This window comes from Monopterus albus, unplaced genomic scaffold (assembly GCF_001952655.1).
Source record: "Monopterus albus unplaced genomic scaffold, M_albus_1.0 scaffold279.1, whole genome shotgun sequence".
NCBI classification, from domain to species: Eukaryota; Metazoa; Chordata; class Actinopteri; order Synbranchiformes; family Synbranchidae; genus Monopterus; species Monopterus albus.
The window spans coordinates 159846-181553 of NW_018128159.1; the positions used below are offsets into that span (position 1 = coordinate 159846).

The following is a 21708-nucleotide window of genomic DNA, read 5'->3' on the forward strand; positions in this document are numbered from 1 at the left end:
GTGTCTGGAGAGAGGGAAGTCTGGGCATCTTTGCTTAGACTGCTGCCCCCGCGACCCGGTCCCGGATAAGCGGAAGAAAATGGATGGATGGATGTTTTGATTCAGTCTCACGACTCTGCTGGAATATTCTGATAGACCTGTACTACATCATCTGCTCAGTGCCAAACAGCAGACAGATAAAGTTAGCAACTACCAGGTAAACACAGTGGAGCATTAAGAAGATTAAGAGTCAGATATTGCTGCCAGGAGACTGAAATTAACTTCAGTATATTAATTAGTATTAGTGCTGAATAGTAAGTATTGATCATTGCTATTATAATTAACAAATATTCAGACAGGTTGTTACATGGTGTTTTAGAAGTTGGTGCAAGACCCCCCACTGGGTAGGCAGGTGTCTGACCGATGGATATTCTATACAAAACAATTCGTCTGACTTTCCCATGAATAGTGGGGTATTTTATTTTTTTATATTTTTTTTTTTATGTATGACTGGTGAACAAGTATGCACTCCCCCCAATAAAATCAACTGAGTGACACTGTTTGCTGGCACGTGACCTTTCTGTATTATACTTTGTTTGTTTTGTTATAATTCTGTATCACAACTTTTTTTTTTCTTTTTGCAAAGTAGTTTGAACTACTTTTCTAAGCAGGAAGGTTAGGATTCAGGGTAAGGACTAATATGTGAACCGTGTACAGATTTCATTATTCTTTATGCAGCATGAGCACACAGCCATGAAACACCTTGGCTCATAACTTACAAAGGTGCCTCAACTTTCAAAACTGGGTCTAACCACAAATCAAGTTTCTTATTTCGCTCTGCTTTTCTGGTCCTGTGTCTGTGTGTGTACGTGTCTGTGTGTAAACTGCGCGTGCCTGAGCTGTTATTTTATAAAAGCCTCTGACCCTTTTTGACTTGGCTAATATAAAGTCAACACAGACTCATGAGAAAGTCACACTCACAAACTAACCAAACTAGATTTCTCCCTTGAGTAGCTTGGCTGTAACTCAACTTCTTCCAATATGAAGGAACTGGTAGTTTGCAAAGCTAGGCTTTCAAAGCAGCTACCCCAACATTGCTAAATAGTGTACTATAGTTATACTATTTGCCATATCAACTTTATAAAGTAACAAAATTATAGTCTTGTGCCTGATTTCCCCATGGTGCCAAAAAAGATACTCTTTCCATCCATCCATTATTTATATCTATTATCCTGAATAGGGTCGCAGAGGGGGCTGAAGCAATCCCAGCTGACACTGGATGAGAGGCAGGATACCCCCTGGACAGGTCGCCAGTTCATCATAGCACTGAGACTTAGAGACAAATAACCACACACACCCACGCTCACTCCTAGTGGCAATTCAGAGTTACCAATCAACCTAAGCTGCATGCCTTTGGACTGTGGGAGGAAGCCGGAGTACCCGGAGAGAACCCACACAGGGACAAGGGAGAACATGCAATCTCCACACAGAAAGGCCCTGGGTCAGCCCAGGCTTGAACCCGGAGCCTTCTTGCTGAAAGGCGACATACCACCCAAGATACTCTATATACAGTACGTCTACACTTAACTGAGCGAGAACAAACGACCGAGACTATACAGTATATTTGAAAAACAAAAACTAATTTAAGAATTACTGTCTCACCTCATGTTTGCCCTTCATCCGGCAGATCCTGATATCATTCTTGTTTGACTCCCATGTTCTTTTCTGTATAGTACATAACACACAGATAAACACTGCTGGTTTACATTTTTCTGTAGAAGACAATGACATTTTCCAGCCTAATGATAAGTCATTTATCAACTTGGAATGTGTAAATGCTATGTGTCTTGTCCACAAGGTGCTCACCTTACTATAGAACATTTCATCTCCTGTAACAATGTCCAACTCCACACGGAAAAGGTCATCCCTGGCAAGAAAGAGAGAGAGAGTGGCAGTCAACCAACACAGAGCAACATAAACTATGGGTGCCTTGTTGTGACATATGTACAAAATGCACCTTCCAGTCCAAAGCATTAGCTGAGAGTAAATTTGGCCATCCAGTAGAACTCTCTGGTTACTCCTGATGTAACACAAAACACTAACGGTACAGAGAGCTTGAATTACACCAAAGTTTAATTCATAATACAAAGGTAAAATCATGACCACACAACAGTGGGTGGGTAATGTTTCCAAAACAAATACATTAGCTTTAGATGCTAATACTGGAAGAAAGCCACATCTGAATGCTCTCTCTTTGTCCCACTCTCTCTGTGCAACACAACCTCTTCGGTCCAGTCACCGATGTTTCAGGCTTTTAGCTGCTGAGAGCTCCTCCATGGCTGGCTGTTAGAAATGACTACCTGTGTTCGAATAACACTTCTTATAGCCTTCACAAGGTGGTAGATAGGGCTAATTTATAGACTGTGTTTTGAAAACACAAGGTAGAGGAACTGGAATGTGTCACAGAGGGGGGACATATAACACAGAGGCAGCATTTACTCATTTTCACATTTTTGATTGATCAAACAATGTGTAAGACTTTTGATAACGTAAGGCAAGATACTTCATCAAGCAAATCACAAATACTGTCATGCAGAAGCACATCTTAGATATCACCAGTGCAGGACAGTGTAGGTCAATGCAGATTTTATTCTGGATGAAATCCAGTCCATGCCCTTAATACAAAGTCTGAATATACAGTAAATATTTCCACAATGCAGTGAATATGTGTGGTTTTGCTCCTCAATAATTTTCTGTCTTGTGTATAATCTTGCAGCGCATGCAGCTGCTGTACGCAATACATACAGAGACATTTTGATCAGACCTGCAAAGATTAGGGAGCAACCACGTCTTCCATTTCTGCGAATATAAGAAATGGAACTGCATAATGATGTCTCATATTTCCCCTTTGCCTTTTGCCTTTACTCATTAAACTTGACTTTCTGCAGTAAATTTGCAGCTAGTGCCCCAAATGTGGCTTATCAGTCATATTCAAAAACCTGAAATTGAATTAATGGATGCTTTAATTAAGTTGTTATACTAATGTTAGCACACCTCCACATGCTGCCTACACGTGGTCTGAAACCTAACATCTGAAAAAACTTAGAAAAAAATCAACTGGACCAGATTTCTAGGTTGAAGATGTTTCACCTCTCATCCAAGAGGCTGAACTGAACTGATGAAGCCTCTTGTTGTTCTCTTGAAGTTTTTTCAGCTTACCATGACCTGGATGACTGAGAATCTGCACAGAAACCTAACATCATGCATGTATTCATGATATTTCAAATGCTGCCTTCTTGCACTACTAATCTATTGATCATTCTGCAGTAACCTTGGATGTTCCTGTGCAAATGCAGACTAAATGAAAGTTGGACCAGGCAGTTAACAGCTGACGATTGAATACTGATCAAGGCCTTGGTATTTGTTGGGATGACTCTGAATCTTGGACTTTAGCTACGCATAACCACGTGATGCAGCAGTACCGATCCCCTCTCCGATCTGCTCCGCCTTCCATCTGTGCTGCATGTTCTCTGGGTCTCTCGTTTGTCTTTGACAGAGGGAGGCTTTATCATGTGTGTGCATCCATGTGCAAGTGCTTGCTCATATAAATATTCATACCTGAGTGTATCTGATTGTGTTTATGTGTTAAAAAACTGTAAGAATGTGTTTTTGATGAAAGCACGGGTAGGTCTAGTGTCTGTCAGATCACTCCTCTCCTGAATAATTCACCCTCATTTCCTGTTGGTGTGTTAGAAAATTGCCACTCTTACTCGACCTAGCAGAACAGACATCGGCTATGTGATGAAGAAGGGCAAAATCACCCAACACTTGCTCAGTGTGTCCCTGCTTAATAAGTCAGAGATTAAGAGTTCTCCAAACAGCGGAGTGGGTCAGAGTGTGAGGTGTCATCTTAACCAGGCTGCTTCAGCATTGTCTCAGTATTAACATAATGAATACAGCAACAGGCCTCATAGTAAGAGCGGCTGACAGCCAGCACTGTTGCCTCCAATGATGCACAGGAGGGGGGATTATTTACACTACTGCTTCTGTTTCTTTCTCTCCATTTCTTCTATTGCCTGCTCCAGGTGGTTTGAATGATGCCAAGCCTGTGGCCTGTTTGTTTTTGTTTGTTTAACTGTGTGTTACTACAGTTAATGTGTGCTGCATGTGGTAGAAGGTTAGCATTCAAGGTAAGGACTAACATGTGAACCGTGTAAAGATTTCATTGTTCTCTATACAGCATGAGCACACAGCCATGAAAGACTTTGGCTCATAACTTACCAAGGCGACTCAATTTTCAAAACCTGGTCTAACTGCAAATCAGGTCTCTTCTTTCGCTCCCCTTGTCTGGTCTTGTGTATGTGTGTATATGTGTGTAAACTGTGCGTGTGCCTGAGCTGTTATTTTATAAAGGCCTTTGACCCTATTTAACTTGGCTAATATACGTAAAGTCAACACAGACTCAAGAAACTGTCAACATTTTCTAATTTTCTTACTTGACCAGCTCATGAACTTTCTCCTTGCTGTAAGCAAAACAAATACAGACTTAGGTCAGGTCAAAACCTCAAACGCTGCCATGTTTTCCTACATTTCTTTTCAGTTTCACTAGTTTTCCTTTTTCTTGTTTGCTGCAGTTTTGTGGTTTAGTGTGAGCATCGCTGAGCCTTTCGGAACCTACAAATAGACTAATGAAAACAGAAAGGGAAAGATGCGAGTAGATCACCTAGTTACCCTGACAAGTCTGTTGCCTGAGGGAAAGTGAGAAAGAGCATAATCCTTGGATTTGTGAGCATGTACCTGGTGTCTGTAAAGTGAAAAGTGGGCAGTAAACTCCTGCACACTGCCAGCACTATACTATTAAGAAAGAAATGTTCATCAAAGACCTTTTTCCCCCATTAAACTCACTGTACACTCACATTACACAATACAAACCACATCTGTATACTTGAGTCTAAGTGGGCATTCAGATTGATTGCAAAAATACAGCTTTTTCTGTTAGTTTCTATGGAGGATCACATTCATGGCAGCCGGCACGAGCACCACAGGGGGCTTCTGCAAAACGCCGCAACCCTGTTCAACAAAAACAAGTTGTATCTGGTTCAACTTTTGCCTCACTGGATGGTACCATGATCTGGCTATAGGTGACAGTTGGGACATGGACACCCTTGGCAAGAAAACTTTTGTTTATCTTGTCAGCCTGTGCATTCACTGTTATTCACTCCTGAATTTGGGCCACAGTTAATGCATCATAACAACACACCATGCTTTTTTGTGAGTTATGGTACTGGATGTTAAACAGTTTTTATCTATCAATGCCAACACACTGGTGGTTGAATTTGGTGCTAATGTGGTGCTTACAGTGTGAATGAAGCCACTTGCTTTGTCTCGTCACAATGTGGCTGTATCGTACATGTCTACCTCATTCTCCCTGCAACCGCTGATCCCCTGACCAACGCAGCTCCTTGCATTAAAACACATCAGGGAGCTGCGTTTTAGCCATGTCAGTCTGAACTAAAGCTGCAACAGCCAATCAATAAAAGAATCAAATCACAAACACCACAGACAAAAACATCTTAAATGACTGATAAAATACATATAGAAATAAACTTTATTAAAAAGATCCAAAAATACAAAAGAAACAGAGAACTAGCAAATTTCACACATGCAATAAGTCAAAACTTTGCAAGCCTCATTACAGATGCACAGCTGGAAGCCTTAACTCTCAAGCTTCCCATTCTTTGCCACAACTGATAATCTCCCTGTCCATCTGCCATGAGGCATCTGACCTGGCTCTAGCTGCATCTAGTGACCTCTGAGGTCAGCATCTCCTGAATAACAAACTCAGCAACCTCCAACCTGGCAGTAGGTCAGGACACTTTTCCTAATGCAAAACATAAACACACATTCATACACACCGGGAGGCAGATGGCAAAGCCTCTTACACTTTATCAAAATTAGTCCAGCTAATTAAGAGTCATCTGTGCTTCTTTGGTCATCCTGTCAAAAGGTAAACACTCAGCAATTGGCTTATATTTGTGTGGAGCCTACTGGACCCTTTCGGGCTGAAGTCCACAGGATCCACAGCTGCTCATCTTGACAGCTATGAACATAGCAAGACACTTACTCCACCTGCCACCAGCCACATACATAGTTCACTTTCATTTAGCGAGGAAAAGAAGAGGATGGAAATGCGGCTGCTCTCAGCAGGTGCTAGCAGCAGGGAATTAGCAGCGCTTGCAGTCTGAGGAGCAGCTATGCTAATAGTGACAAGATTTGGGGTTCAGTGAGGCATCTTATCAAACCATGCACGCTATGGGAAGCTTTTGTCAGTCATACCTGACACCATATATTTATACATTACATGTTTTAAAACACCGCTTTCCTACTGGGCTGTCTCTGACACACATGCATTTGCACATGGCTCATTTTCTTTGTAGACTGACCATCTTCTGCCAGAAAGCTGGAAACACTACTAGACACTTATGAGAAGTATATAAATACACTCTTGGAACTCCCTCTCTTTGTATCTCTGGCTCTTATCAACACCTCTTGCTTCTCTTGCCTTTCTGTCTGTCAGTCTCGTATTTCATTATCATCTGGTTGACGGAGACATTCATATCAGTTTACTTCTGCCATTCAGTACAAATTTCTGAGGCTGTAAATTGAAATGAATGTCTTTTAAAGATTTTTGACTACAATAGCAGTTTTATTTTCAGGCTCTGTTTATATTGTAGACCCCCTGAGTGCAGGCAGAATGGCTGGAAGTATTGTTATATAGTTTCATACATTTACTACCAAGTCTAAGTAGTGAGGTTTTACCAGCTGGAGGCCAGAGACAGGGTCATTTCCGAGACCACAGTGGCATCTCTTATTGGAAACCACTTCAATCTTCCTTCAGATTGCCACTACAGCAAATAACCAACAACATATGTGAAAACTGACTGTGTCTCATTTTTAGCATGTTTCAAGCTAAATACATTTTTGAACAACACGGGCATAAAATCCTGAAGTGCATGTTGTTTTGTCAGATAAATCTGTTGCAGCTCGGCTCCTGAATGGTAGCAGATGTATCTTTACAGTGTAAACCTGCTGCAGCTGAGCAGGCTGTCCTTGTCTGGCCCTGCTGACCACCAGAGCTACTATCATCAGCACATTCAACAGACTGACAGACATATGGGGACCAAAGTAGAACACATTTGTCAGGCCAAATATCAGCCTTCAGATGCAGCTACTGCACCAGTTTTGTCACAGAAAGTTAACTATATTTGCAAACTAGTCCATAAGTCTTTGCAAGAATCATTTGACCAACCATCGGTTATGAAACATGACTGCAGTAGCTTGTAATACATTTATAGCACTAACCTAAAGCTTCCATACATTTTTATTATTAACCTTTAAGTTTTAAAATTTAAACATTTAAACTCCCATGGTTCACCACCACGGCCCTTGTTGTTTTATCTATATACTGTAACCATGTGGACATGTACATATTGTTATTATTGCTGATATTGATATTTCCACAACTTTCTGCTAAGTTCTGATGTTTCTATTTTGGCAAGTCAATTCCAACCTTTACCACTCATATTAGAACATTTACATATGGTGTGACAGACTCGTATTACTCATGCAACTTTAAACTGAGCCATGGTCTAACAAGCAGAATAACAACCATATGTATCAGTGTGCAGGATCTATTTGTTACTGATTGTATTCATCAGTTGATTCAGTTCTTTTGTGTACAGTAGAAGACTTATGGAGGTGCTAAAACTTGTAGAGTATGTGCACAAAGGAGACATTAATGAGTGGCTAATGGTTTGCTTTATTAGCAAATTTTATTGTAAGGCTCAAACACTATATCTAATTTCTAAACTAATTTCCACTGAAAGTGGCTAATGTAGCGATAACAGACAATCCAAAAAATATTAAAGGCAAAGGTGGGTATGACAGAGCTATATTTGTACTTGCATGGCCATAAATGAAGTGTGAATTTGTTCATTAACATGTCTGTGTGTGAGCTGGTGTGTGTTGTACCTGGCTCCAATGTAGAGTGTTCGATTGACTTGGAGGATCCTCTGGATGTGTAAAGGCTCTTGTCTCAGCCATGTTCGGTGTGGTCGACCCAGAAACACTGGGTATCTTCTCACCACTATCAGCGAATGAGAGACAGAAACATACAATGTCTCAATCCCAAACTGTCATCCATCTTAGCATAAAAGTAGTTTGTTTTGACAGTAGTAACAAGTATTAAGGGTGAGATGGAAACCATGTTCAAGACCTGCATTTAAAGCAGCTGCATATCTGCTACATTAGGTATACAGAGGCACAGAGCAGAGCACAATCAAATAATCTGCTAAAAATGAGAGATGCCTGAACTGGACTGCATGTGTCAAAAGTATATTCACGTTTTGTTTTGCTGAGTGATTGAGACTCACTTCTGATGGATTGTTTTGTTGACAAGTTTGCAATACATGTTCTGCTATCTGACTCAGATCATTCAAAAGACATCAAAAAGGTTAAAAACAAAATGTTCACTGCTTCAGAGGAAACAAAATTCTGTGCATCAAGGAAAGGCAAGAAATCACAGATAAACGTGGTGGTGCATGTTCAGCTACCTTTTCATGATGTCCCACAGATGTGCAAAGACAACGTTTAAATATTAAAGTGAAACAGGAATAACAGTAACATATACATTTCATGGATTACTGGTGGAAAACCAACATGGTCATATGTCTTCGACACTGAATGACTGTTTTCATCTGATATCCTCTCATCCTCTCTGTCCTGCTACTGTATCATTATCCTTATCCTATAGTTCATTCAGCTGTTGCTTCTTCTTATTTTATGTATTGTCTGCTTCATTCTGTTTGCTTCTAGTTCTCCACTTTCCTCTGTCTTGTCTGTCCTTCCAGATGAGTTTGCATTTTGTATTGTAACTTACTGAATGCAGCCATTCCAGTGTAGCAAACTCTACCCTGTAGTGTTTTGTATTGATATGTGGAGAAGGGTCTGGATTTAGCTGGGAATGATCAGTCAGTGTTATTGAACTGCAATCAATCAATGTCTGGCCCAGGCTGGAGACTGGCAAGCTGATATGGAGACTCAAAGTCTGAGTTGTGTAAGGAGCTCTGTCTCTTTAGGACCGGAGTGTGTGTGTGAGAAAAAGCCATGAATGCAAGAGCCCTTCCTGAACACTGCTCTCATTCCTCAGTGTGACCCCACACCCATGACCTAGACACCAGTCAACACTCTTTGTGTGAGAGCCTGTCTGACCTCCCCCCTCCCATTTCAACACCCTGTGTGTTAGGGCGCGGCCCCACACCTCACACATCACGACCAGGGCGAGGGACACACAGGGGAGTAGACGGCTTGGGGGGCGAAAAAGTCAGGAGGTGAATACCTTCAGTGGGGATGAAGCTGAGGGGCCCCGGCTCCTCAGGAAACGCAGAGGTGGCCGTCCGTAGGACCCAACATAGCAGGAAGAAGGAGGGAGGGGCCACGGTAGCCATAGCAACAGAACTGTAGAGTCTGTGGAAATAAAAAAAGAGAAAAAGGACAAAAGGGGAATGAGTGGTTGGTAAATGAGGCAAAGGAGTGAAACAAGCACACTGTAAACATACATAGAGTCACTCACTCAGTCACTGACTGACCACATAACTAACTAACTGGTTGGTTGATTTTCTTGACTGAAGCTGCCTTGTAGTCCCACAGCATCTCTATCTCTTTGCCACGATATGAAGTGAGATAAATACTGTAGCTGCTCAGAGCTGGGGATTAAGTCATTCTCTGAGGGAGAAGTGTCCAGTCAGCTCTGAAGGCAGCCTGATCACATCACCATATCAAACATCACGCCACATGTGACGCATCTGAAAACTATGAGAAAGAGATGAGGGGAGGTAGGGGCGACATCAAGATATGACTTATAGATGAATGGAAAATCTGTACAGAGTAAGTGAATTACTTAATAACCCTCCATACATTAAGTATTATGATATGAAAGAGACAGAGAGGGAGTGAAGTGGTGGTTTACTTAAATTAAATGCCTGCCAGCAACCTAAATTACCTATCTGACAGTAGAGCTAAAGTGACAGCATTTTTCATCAGGCATTAGCGAGGCACATGCGGGTCCCGGATGTGATTCATGTGGAAATACAAATGATATCCAAATTAAGTTACCCTGCTTGATCCATCTAGAAGATGACTGAGGCACTATGCCTCGCAGCAGAGAAGCTCTCAGGATTGCTATTGACTTTAGCCACAAACCTCAGATGGTCCGACCGCTACTTCTCTGTGTTATTACTGTAATTTGGCTGCTGGTGCACATGTGTGGTGGAATTCAATGTGCACTTCTATTAAAGTTATTATTGTCTTGAGCTCTGACTCATCTGTGATTATCTATCCATTTTTCCCTCTCCCCTTAATTCCACTTTCATCTTGTTGTTATCTTAATGTTAAATGCAACAACTGGTAATTTGCTTTGAAAATCATGTGGAAAGGCTCTAAACAAAACATTGTGGCAGTTCTTTCAGACATGCACAATTGCAACATGTCAGATTTGAATATTCAAGGTGGCATTTTTTATGCAAAACACCTTAGGATTTTATTGTGGTCACAGATGCACAATGTGTAAAACAAACAACTTGCTGAATGTATGGCATCTACTATGCATCCCTCCTTTATTTGTCATCATCTTTATCTTTTCATGTCTATGTCAGTTCAGTTCAAGTCAGCTGAATTGCATTGTGATTAGTGAACCTTTTGGGCAAAGAGATTTAACTTTGGTTATTATAATGAAACAGGAATAATGACAACATCAAGGCACCTGTAATAAAAACAATCAGAATGACTGCAACTGAAAGAACAATACAAAAAAATGCTAAATACAGTATATAAAAATACATGCACTACAGGTGAAACGCATATGGACACCCAACAATTCCATACTGTGCAAGTCTAGAGTTCTTCAAAGCCAAACTGAGTAGCTTGCTTTGTGCAAAGGGTCATTGTCATGCTGAAACAGAAAAACACCTTCCCCAAATGTTGTCATATTGTTGGCAACATACTATTATATAAAATCATTCTTTGTATGCTGCAGAAACATTTTGTCATCACATTTAGTGGAATTAACACATTATGGTATAATAACACATGTTGAATTGTATAACAGTAACCAGTAAAAGAGTTATTAAATTAGGCTTCTGACTCTGTAATCTCAATGACACCCCAGAATGAATCTAACTTTGGCTAACACTAGCCACCATAAGCTACTGCTCGTACCAGAGCAAGTAAGACTGGTGAGGAAAAATGTGTGCATTGAATTGAGAAAGATGTGATTTATTGTCTGTTAAGTCAACTTTTGTACACAGAACGACCCCCACCCCTTTAGAAAGGCTACTTGCTGGAAGACTCTCCTTAATTAAAAATAAAGGACCTAATAAGCCCAAAAAGAAGGAACAAAATATTAAATGAAACATACATTGAAATAAAGCAAAGAAAAGGTACAACAATGCAGCAACAAAGAAAGCTGACATATTGTATAGTACTGTATACAATTTGAACCAGCTCCCTTTTTTTAGTCATTCTCTTTCACATGGTCTCTCTCTCTTTCACCCACAGGACACAAACAGCCATTGTGTAGCCCAGATCTTTAATGGAGTCCCACATATAATCTTATCAGGACTCTTAATCTGTATGGGACATTTCTCAAATTCCCTCCTCTGACATCAGAATAAAGTTGGAGGCATGCTAATTATTCAGCACCCACAAGTAAATTACAGGAGGTGAAGGGGACAGAGTCACTGTGAGAAGAAAGGAGGTCACAGGGTAGAGTGAGAGATGGGGTGAGAGATAAGTGAGACACTGTAAGACAAAGACAGAGACAGAGAGACAGAGAGAGAGAAGATGAGAAGTCAGGAAGACCGTATATTCAATCAGAGATTCTATTGTTTCTGCTATTAATAATGCATGAATAAATGTCAGGCAGTATGCATTCAATTAGTATAATTACACACCCTGGGCTATACAGTTTCATGGGATGGCAGAAGAAGTACATACAAGCAACTATGTATGTGTGTGCGACAAATACTTCTGAGCCAAAGCATCTCTGTAATTATGACAAATGGCTGCAGTTGAGTCCATTCAGCAGCCTCATTGCATGGCACAAACTGTACAGCAGTATGCCGTTATCATTGAACAAGGCATACTGGAATTCACATATACAATTTGCTATTTGGAGGAGACACAAATCCAAAATATTCAACCCCAGGGTGCTGTAGCACTCCGTGCTCGAAATTGAAATGGCAGTAGATGTCACTGAAGTCATATTAAAGTTGCGCACTATGCAGGCTCTATGGATTTAAAAAAAAAAGCTTAAAACTATACTGTCGGTAGCATATTATTGTGCTGTTTTGTTCATTGTGGGGACTACTGTTTCCAGTGTTGTGTTGTGAGACTATCCCAACAGCTTTATTTGGATGCAAAGTCAATATAGATGGAGAAAACAATAGCTGGTCAAGTGAAACATCAGTCCAAGCTTTAATATCTCCAACTTTCTTTTGTTCACAAGAGGCCCAAGGTCACCACTGTGCACCACTCACTTCACTGGGATTTACACAGACTTGTTTCATCTGTCCATTTCCACAGGCCCAGATCAATTTGATTATGGGTGCTTAGGCAGGTAATTTCCTAAACAAAGTCATTATGAGATCATTTAGCTGCTGAAAAGGTGGAAGGAACTTGGGTGCAGAGGATGCAACGTCTCGCTGGACACTATCAACGCCATCTCAGAATGATCACCACTGTGGCCAGCTTAGGTAGCAAATCACCAGCACATCAGTGATGCCTAGTGTGTTAAGCAGAGCCCTAATGAAGACTGATGCCCTTAGGGTAAAGAATAGAGGCTTTAAAGAGAAGAGCAAATGGTTTGATGGTGAAGAGGAGATGTGAGGAATGCTTGTGATGTGCGATTGAATGCTGGTTATAAAGGGATAGTGACCCTGTGCTGCAGGGGTTTGGATAGTTTGCAGGCAAATAGTACACCTCATCAAATGAAGGCACTATTATGCTCTGTATGCTTTTATCACTTATTACAGTTGCCATGGCTCCCCCTCTCTCCTCTCCCCAGTCTCTCTGCCTTTTCCCTTTCACAGTCGAGTTACACCTTGGTTTCTCTCTTAGCCCCAGTCTTGTAGATGTATACTGCTTCCATTACACATCCATGAGGTACCTGTACTAAAAACTGGACAGTTGAAAGAAAGAACCAAAATTATACATGTCCTAGATATAGGGAAGATGGTAATAACCTAGAGAAGCATTAATGAGGACACAATATTTAACAGAGTTGTCAAGTATTGTGGAGAAGTATCAGTACTAGCAGAACACAAGACTGAAGCAATGCTCCAATATAATCCCCTTTCACACTGGTCGCCCAGGTGAATGAATATGATCTGTTTCCACTCAAACCATCTTATAATTTTGCAAGGCAATTTTTCCTGTTCATGATTCTTAATCACTAATCAGTGTTTTGATCGTGACAGTGTATCACATGACTACTTGCCTTAGTAATGAACCGACAGAAAATGATCCCCTCAGCTCTACAGTGCATTTGAACATCGTACAGCTCATTGTTTGGTTTTCTGTCCAACACCGTTTGGTTCTCTCCCGATGCTCTCATTCAACTAACTTATTTTTAGCTGCAACATACAGTGGTTTCCATGAAGAAGCTCTGATGAACACGTTGTAAACAGCAGACAGATAAAGTTAGTGACTAGCTGGTGAACATAGCAGCTACAGAGCCAAATATTTCCCTCAGGTTTTTGTGGAGGACAAAAACAGAGAAAGAAGAAAAGTGAATATTGGACTTAGATTGGGGGGGGTTCACTGTCTTGCCCAAGGACACTTCGATATGTGGACTGCTGGCACTGAGATTCAAACCTTCAACCTTCTGGTTGGGAAACAACTGCTCTACCTACCGCACCACTGTCGCCACCCCCCTATGGTACAATAGCAACAGTTGTTTTAGTGGTACTTTTACAATAGTAATATCAGAACCTCATTTTACTTCAGTTCATTTGATATTAGTGATATTAATAATCAGTTGATCTATAAAATGAGATAACAACAACAATCTGAAGGGTTTCAAGCTGTAACAGCCTTTGCTACTGTAAGGGAGACACACTCAAACTCTCAAAACACTTTGAGTTTGATCTTTAAAACATTTAATAACTCTTTAAGACAAATTAATGTTCAAAGAAATATATCTTTGCCGCAGGAACAAGGGTGAGCTTCAGTTTTATTGATCCACATCACCAAGTTGTTCGATACAAGAAACTGTGTCCGTACATGGGAAATGATATTAAGTAAGTAAGCAAGTAAGTAAGTCATTTTTTGATTGTTCCATTTTCTTTATGTAGACTTAAAGAAACCCCATAGATTCCCCAGTGACCAGAGTAATTGCCATATCAGTGAGATAGGAGATGCAGCTTTGTGGCGGGTGTGAAATTACCATCAGGTGATAGCCTGGTGCGGCTTGGAGCGCCTTCATTCAGTAATACCATAAGATGCAGGGATAAGAGGAGGAAAGGGAAAAAAGAATAAGCGGTGAGAAAGAAGACAGTGAAGGAGGATTTAAAGCAAAGATGGAAATGAACACAGCAGGCCATAAAAGCTGAGGTGCTAGAGTGCGGAGAAGACAAAGCAGAAGAAATAAAATGACAAAAATAATGCACTACAGGGAGTGATGCAGAGAAACAGAGGTGAAAGAGAGATAAGTGAGGCATTCAAACAGAGACAGGGAGTCACAATGGATATATAGAGAGTGAAGCCCAAGAATGTCTGGAAGGAGAGAGACAGATAAACAAAGACACAGAAGAGAAGAAGAGCATAGAGCCAATAGTACAATTGCATTGCCAGCTTTATCTCCACACTGGGCCAAGACTAAACTACTACGAAGGACCTTCTGGCTCAGCACTAGCCTGGTTTACAACTTATCTAAAAGGATGACATTCTTCTGTATCTGTTTCTGTGTGAGAAAGCCCACTTGGTCCATTGCAGTTCAGCTTACCAGACCATATTAGAAACACTGGGTCAGTAATTATTATTATGCTGATCACACACTTGTATAGAACCTATTCTTGTCCCCTGAAAACCTCAACCTTCAGTCACTGGTTGAGTGCACTAAAAACATAATTAAGTGGATGTGCACAACTGACTGCTATTGTTGATTATGATCTTAGGTTCCAGACTTACATCACCAATAAAACAAAAACTGTCTTTGTTATAACTAAAAAGGCTTCTTATTAGATGTATAACAATGTCAGCCCTATCATCAGATGAGAATAGGCAATTATTCACAATACACAGTTAAAGGATAAGGCTGGTCATTTTATATGTTAACGGTATTTTCAACACTCCCCATGCAGAAAATAAAACCAACAGTGAATTGCTTGTACTCATGATTAATGTCCATCAGCCCTGGATTATCTTATTCATCTGTGCCACAGACCTCCGCAGATGATGAAAAACAAAACACAGTTGACTGAGTGTTATGTTTCCTTGTTACAAAACACCAGACCCTGATATTTGTTAAGAAATAACCAGAGATCTTGTGCATGGGCACTTGACTCTTGCTTATAGGCCTTTAGGGCAACATTTTTAAAAATATTATTAATACAGAAAATGACCAGCCTTGTCCTTTAAGTTCAATGTCAACTCATGTCAAGTATTTTATGTTACTTATGTTTAATTTACATTGGGGTTAGGTAAATATTTTATGGTTATGGTATAAAAAAAATGCTTTAACTGCAGGTCTGTGACAGCATTTAACTTGGTCCTATGAGTGAAAATCAAAAGTGCTATTCACACATTACTACCTTATTTTAAGCCTCGGTGCATAAAGGCACTACTTCTTACAATGGCAAAGGACATAAATCTTGACCATTTACTAGTATGGTGAACATTTTTAGAGATACTGAGCTACTTGATTATAGAATTAAAACAATCTCCTCACTACATTTACTGTATCACCCAGGCAGTTAACTGCCTCGCTGACTGTGTCATATTGATGCACTGTTTAAGCAAATTCAGTATACACTCTACACTCAAAGCAACAAACACAAAAATTTCCTTTGGGCATTGTGCATTCACTTAACCAAACCACAGTCTTCCCCCTCCATCTCTGTCAGGCCTAATGTATAAACAATGTAAGAAATCCCTTTGTCAGAACAAAATGCAGACAAGTCCTTCCCTTTGCTTGGGACTTCAGTGACCCAGGGTCTGTTTACTAGATATATGCACCACCATGAAATTCTGGAGCCTCAATAACAGCACGCATAAGAGAGAGAGGAAGTGAAAGAGGAAAAGGTTGAGAGACCCAAAAGAGAGGGAGTGCACAGTAAATGAGAAATAAAGAGCAACCCCTTTGAACCGAACACTGATTTTCAAGAAGCACTATGGATTTATGTGGTGGGAAATCTGTGCACCGAACACTGATTTTCCCATGCCCCAAGAAGCACCATGGATTTATGTGGTGGGAAATCTGTGCAGCACGTGGAGTAGAACAAAACCTTTCTACAACACTGTCAGAATCAGACCAGGAGAACATGTCTGCTGTCTCTGCCACTTGATAGCAGGGCCAGTTACATCACTTAGTACAGTGTCTTCTTTACACAGTACCATATGTCTAATAGATATACAATTACTTCAGGGGATTTAAAGGCCGGGGCAGGAATAAGATAATCTCTGACTCCTTCTCTGTGCGGTGGATGTGCTACCATTAACAGGCAAGAGGTAGCCGACTAAAGAGCACTGGATGACAGAGCAGTAACATAATACCTGTAATAGCTTATTGTTGATGAATGGATATCTTTAAGTGTTACTGGAGCTGTCCCTGGAGCTGTGTCACTGTCATTAACCTTCACTGTCCCCAGAATTACAGCTGTGAAAGCACCGTGAGCTATTGTCTCAATCTAGAAGAAGTAGAACAAGAATTTCACAGAACTGTCTGCAGGTTAATTATAGGTCTGTTTCAGGAGGAAGACTCTCCAAAAAGAAACACTGAGTTGTCTTTTATCCTCAGTACTGTGCATATCTTTTATTTTTCTACCCTGCACACTACTTCTCATTTCATTTATCTTTAGCTTCATTATATACCTCTCTTTTGGTACAGTTCTGACTACTATCTCAGTCATTAAAACAGTGGTACATGAGACAGGGAGATATAGCATCTTACAGAACAACAACAAAGACAGGCCTGGCCTTTGGCTTCCCATCAGTTTACAACCATCATTAGCAGGGCAAGGATCAGGGGGCCAAGGTCATAAATAACTCACATTGTCCATGTAGGAGTAACCCAGCTACACTGCAGTAAAACAGAAAAGAAAACACTCTGAGACTGACGGGAGGCTAAAAGCAAATCCGTCCATCAATGGCTAGAGGCTCCATAAAGCCAGTAAAGGAAAACACACAAAGTGATAATCTCCAGCATGGTTATAAATAATACAGAAACCTTGCTAATGGCAATAAGATGCTCTGCAGCATGACAGAGCCCCTCTTGATGTGATTACTCAGCTAAAATACCCCAAGGACATGCATTATCTTGCATAAATACTCAGGAGTTAACTCAATAGGGCAATATGCTTCCATCCAGACACTGTTTTTGCTCCTTCTCCGTATGAATCAGAAGTAGATGTTTGGCATAGTAATGGCGACAAGTGACTGCCAGTGGGTTCATAGGCTTGGGTGCCAGGCAGCAAACAGAACATATAGGGGGAAGTGGTAGTTAGAGAGCATCGGGAAAAATTGGAGGAAACTGGAAATGACCTGCTGTTTAGGGGTTTTTCTTACCGAGTTAACAAAAGCATTTAAAGGTTCAGCTGTGGAACAACTGTGACCTTACATCTTAACAGCTGAAATACAGTTTTTACCCTTTTTGTGTAAAAACAAACAAACAACTGAAATAGTGAGCCCTAATGGAAAAACACAGTAATGTGCTTAGAGCTGAGTATCACTAGTATATATTGATCAGTATCACCCACTGCCAGATGTGCTTGTGTCTAATTAACAGCAATGGGACATCTGTAGTCAGTTTCTTACTACAGATGTTTGTATCAAGTTTCTCATATATAATAGCCAGTTAGCTAGTGTAGGCCACATGTTTGGCACTACTACACTTTAGCATGTACTAAATTACACCAGCGCGGTACAATAATGAACTGATTCCCTTGCTGGCAGAGTTAGATGGGAGGACTGACACCACTGTTGTATCTAGCTAAGCCTAGCTAATGCCCCACAGTGGGTTACGCTTGTGATAGAAACAAAATATTTAGTGACACTATACTCATACAGAGAATTCATCAGAGTGATTATTTCCCATCCTAGCAGCCTAATAATCAGTGTTAAACAGGGCCTCTAAATCTAACAGTTAAAACTAGACAAGTAGTTTGGAACCAATGTGAGGTGCATCTAAAGATAGCCTTTGTTGAGCGTTCATACATGTGCACATTTAAACCTTTTAATAAAGCAGCTGGTCTTAAAAATCACCATAAACAGAACATCAGTCTGCCCATACAGTCTGTGGAAAAAAAAATCTTTGAATACAAAATAATCACATTATATCTTTTTTTTTTCTCAGAAGGAAATATCCTTCCTACCCATGTTTCACCTTCTTGAAGGCTGTGCTTTGGGCCTAGATCTTGAGGCAGGAGTAATTTGTTATACTGCCTCAGGGGTCTCAGCTAAAAACCACATGAACTGGCTTCACACAGCAAAACACCTAAATATTACATACATTATATGTTAAGATTGTAAAGACTCTTTAGAGTTTCAGACCACAATAAATGCTAAGGCCTAACCTATGATCAGGAAGTGAGGAATAACTGCTCCTAAAATGGCCAGAAAACAGCTCTTACAATCCAGCATTTCTACACTAAACTCCATCATCACACTATATTCTTTCAGAACAAGAATTCACTTGCTATGGATCCACACCAAACGTTGCCAGCCTTACCAGGTTCAAGCAAAATGATTGCTTCTTCTTCTTTTCCTTTTTTATTTAATGGCGGCTGGCATCCAATGTTAAGGTGCATTTACACCACCTACTATGCTGGAGTGTGGACCAGAGTAATTTATTCTGTGTATTTGCAGAAAAATAGAGTGCTTATCTTAAAAAGGGGACTCACCTACCTAATAGAAGACCCTGCCTGCCAATGGGCAGTGCCAAATACAGGGGATTATGTAGGACACTACCCATCACATTCTCGTTTAACTCTTAGCAAAAAAAGTGAATAAATGTATTTCCCAACCTGTTGCGCTATTCCTTAAAATTTCAACAGTGATACATTTCCATTAAGAATAATAAAGCCCCCCTAAAAGGACACTTGGTCTCTTAGACAACACATAAAGTAATTGAACAAAGCATTTATAAGGTCAGAATTTGCAAATACAATTTTAAATAATACTATGTATGTGAGAGGGCAGCATAAACTGGTCTATATAAGTGATTTTGTTTTGGAAAGAGCTGTCAGGAGAGGAGGAAGGAACAAAGATGGTCTGTATACATTCTGGGCTTCACAGTGGGATTTCTGTATGCTAATGGTGTTTATCTTCTGTTCTGTCTTCTCTCCCTGCACAGTGCATGAAGGCACTGCTTGGTTTCTTCTGTCAGCACACTTAATACAAAGTTACAATACAAAGTCGATGGTGAATTCACTGTTTGAATGTTCACTGAGCAAAATCATTATATAAGCCACAAGCTATATCCCATTTGGGAATAATACGTCCCTCAGCTGTGTCCAGATATTTTTTTTGTTTGATGGTGAATTTCACAGGAAAATCATCTCGTCTAATGCTCCACTGTGAACGGCCCCATCATAAACAGGATCTAAAAGCAATTTTCCCTTTATGGCAAGAGACTGGAAATCACAGTATCTTCTTCTAGCTTGCACACACACACTAAAACTCGGTGTATTATCTGCAGGCCAGACTCAAAAATGCATCCCTCTACCCCTCCATCCTGTTTTCACCATCTCGCACCACAAATCAGCCACCTGCTCATTCGATGTCACCAGATAAATTCCACCTGTATCACTTTCAATAGGAGTTCACGCACTACAGTGACTTTGGGTTCCCCTTTCACCTTTATCTCTGCTGTTGCTTTGAATGTCACATCTTGTGTGGTACACAGACACACAGCAGACACACTCTGAAGTGTCAGTCAACAGATGTCTCCAAATGACAACTGTGCACAAAGGACAGCTGCAAATAAAGACGCATTCCTAAATCCACACTGAGCAGTACAGTAGATCCAAAATCAAAACAAACAAACAGAAATAAACACACACACATACATACTATCACTGCATTGCAGGCACAAGTCCCAGGCCTGGCTGTGCGCACATTTGATCCCTCTTAACATGTCTGAGGAGCATGTTAATCAGCAAAGGAGGCTGCCACCTCAACCATATATGTCTCCATCTTTCTTGCTCTAGCTCCTTGTGTCTCAGTCTTTCTGTCTCTATCTGCATCTATTCTCTCTAATCTGTTTTCACCCGTGTCAAACCCCATTTCTCCACCTCTACCTTATTGTGTTTATCTCTCATTCCTCTCCTTCTCCTTGAGCTCTCATCCCACCACAGCAAATCATGTCTGGCTTTTTGCTCCCACATTTTGATGCATCTCTCCCCTGGGTTAGAAAAATGGGATTTAAGAGACTAAAGACTGGATGGTTTATTTAGAAGGTCTCAGTGAAGATATCTCACTTTTATCCACCAAGCTTGGCATATTGTTATATTACACAGCCTTATGCTGGTTTACTGTTTACTTGCCCCTTGCATGGGGATATGTACATACGCACCGAGAATTGATGTACCAGAGTCAAATTCCTCGTGTGTCCGACACACCTGGCCAATAAAGCAGATTCTGATTCTGATTCTGATATTACTGCCCCCCTTCATTCCCCTCCTCCTGTCACCCTCTGTTCCTTTTCCACCACTCCGCTCTGAGTGATCTGCTTGTGCCTGTGTCAAAGAGGATTTGGTTATGGTGACTGGATGAGGGTGGGCGGCTGTGGGATGCTGGATGAGTTTCACAAGACGAGTTTTAAAGCTGAAGGGCAGAGAAAGAGAGGAAGGGGGGATGAGGAAAGATGGTAAGAGGAGAGACAGTTGTGCAAAGGGAGATGTGGTGGTTATGTGTTTACAGAGATGTTTCCTAGGAGATTTCAACCCAAGTGCTTAGTTCATGCTTCATTCATGAGGCAGGGCAGTCAAGGGAGGTGGTCATCTTAGCAGTAACAATGGTGAGAAAGACAAGAGAGTAGAGCGACAGGGGGACAGAACAGAGAAAATTAGGACAAAGGGGAACACGAGGAAGTGCGATGTGTAGTCAATTTAGAGAGAAGAGCATATGCATTCATTATCTCCACATGTGCAGTGTGCAAACAGAAAAGAGGCCCTTTAGCTTTACTAAACAATGGTACAAGGCCTAGACACACATTAAAAGAAATGTTGCATCCCTGACCTAAATGACCCTGGCAGGTAGTAAAAGAAGATGTGTTATGTCTGACAGCTTCTTTTCTTTATTTTGCCCCATGGGCTTGGCCTCCATTCATTGTGCCTCACTTAAAAAAAAAATAAATGCATTCACATGACACACTTCACATATAACATCGCAATGTGGTTCCTCTGCTCAGTCACCCAGTAACATCCATTCCTATTTGCATAAAGCAGGCTCAAGCCA

General features: G+C 40.8%; 1 protein-coding gene across 1 annotated transcript in view; it reads right to left on the reverse strand.

The window, feature by feature from the left end:
• The window catches only part of sema6bb (sema domain, transmembrane domain (TM), and cytoplasmic domain, (semaphorin) 6Bb), a 152267-nt gene that overhangs the window by 80267 nt on the left and 50292 nt on the right, over positions 1–21708 (reverse strand). The window contains exons 2-5 of the mRNA XM_020622375.1: positions 9377–9504; positions 8011–8125; positions 1846–1906; positions 1642–1704 (exon numbers count right to left, since the gene is read on the reverse strand). Of these exons, the coding sequence (XP_020478031.1) occupies positions 1642–1704; positions 1846–1906; positions 8011–8125; positions 9377–9485 (348 nt within the window). The 5' untranslated portion in view covers positions 9486–9504. The remainder of the gene's footprint in view (positions 1–1641; positions 1705–1845; positions 1907–8010; positions 8126–9376; positions 9505–21708) is intronic.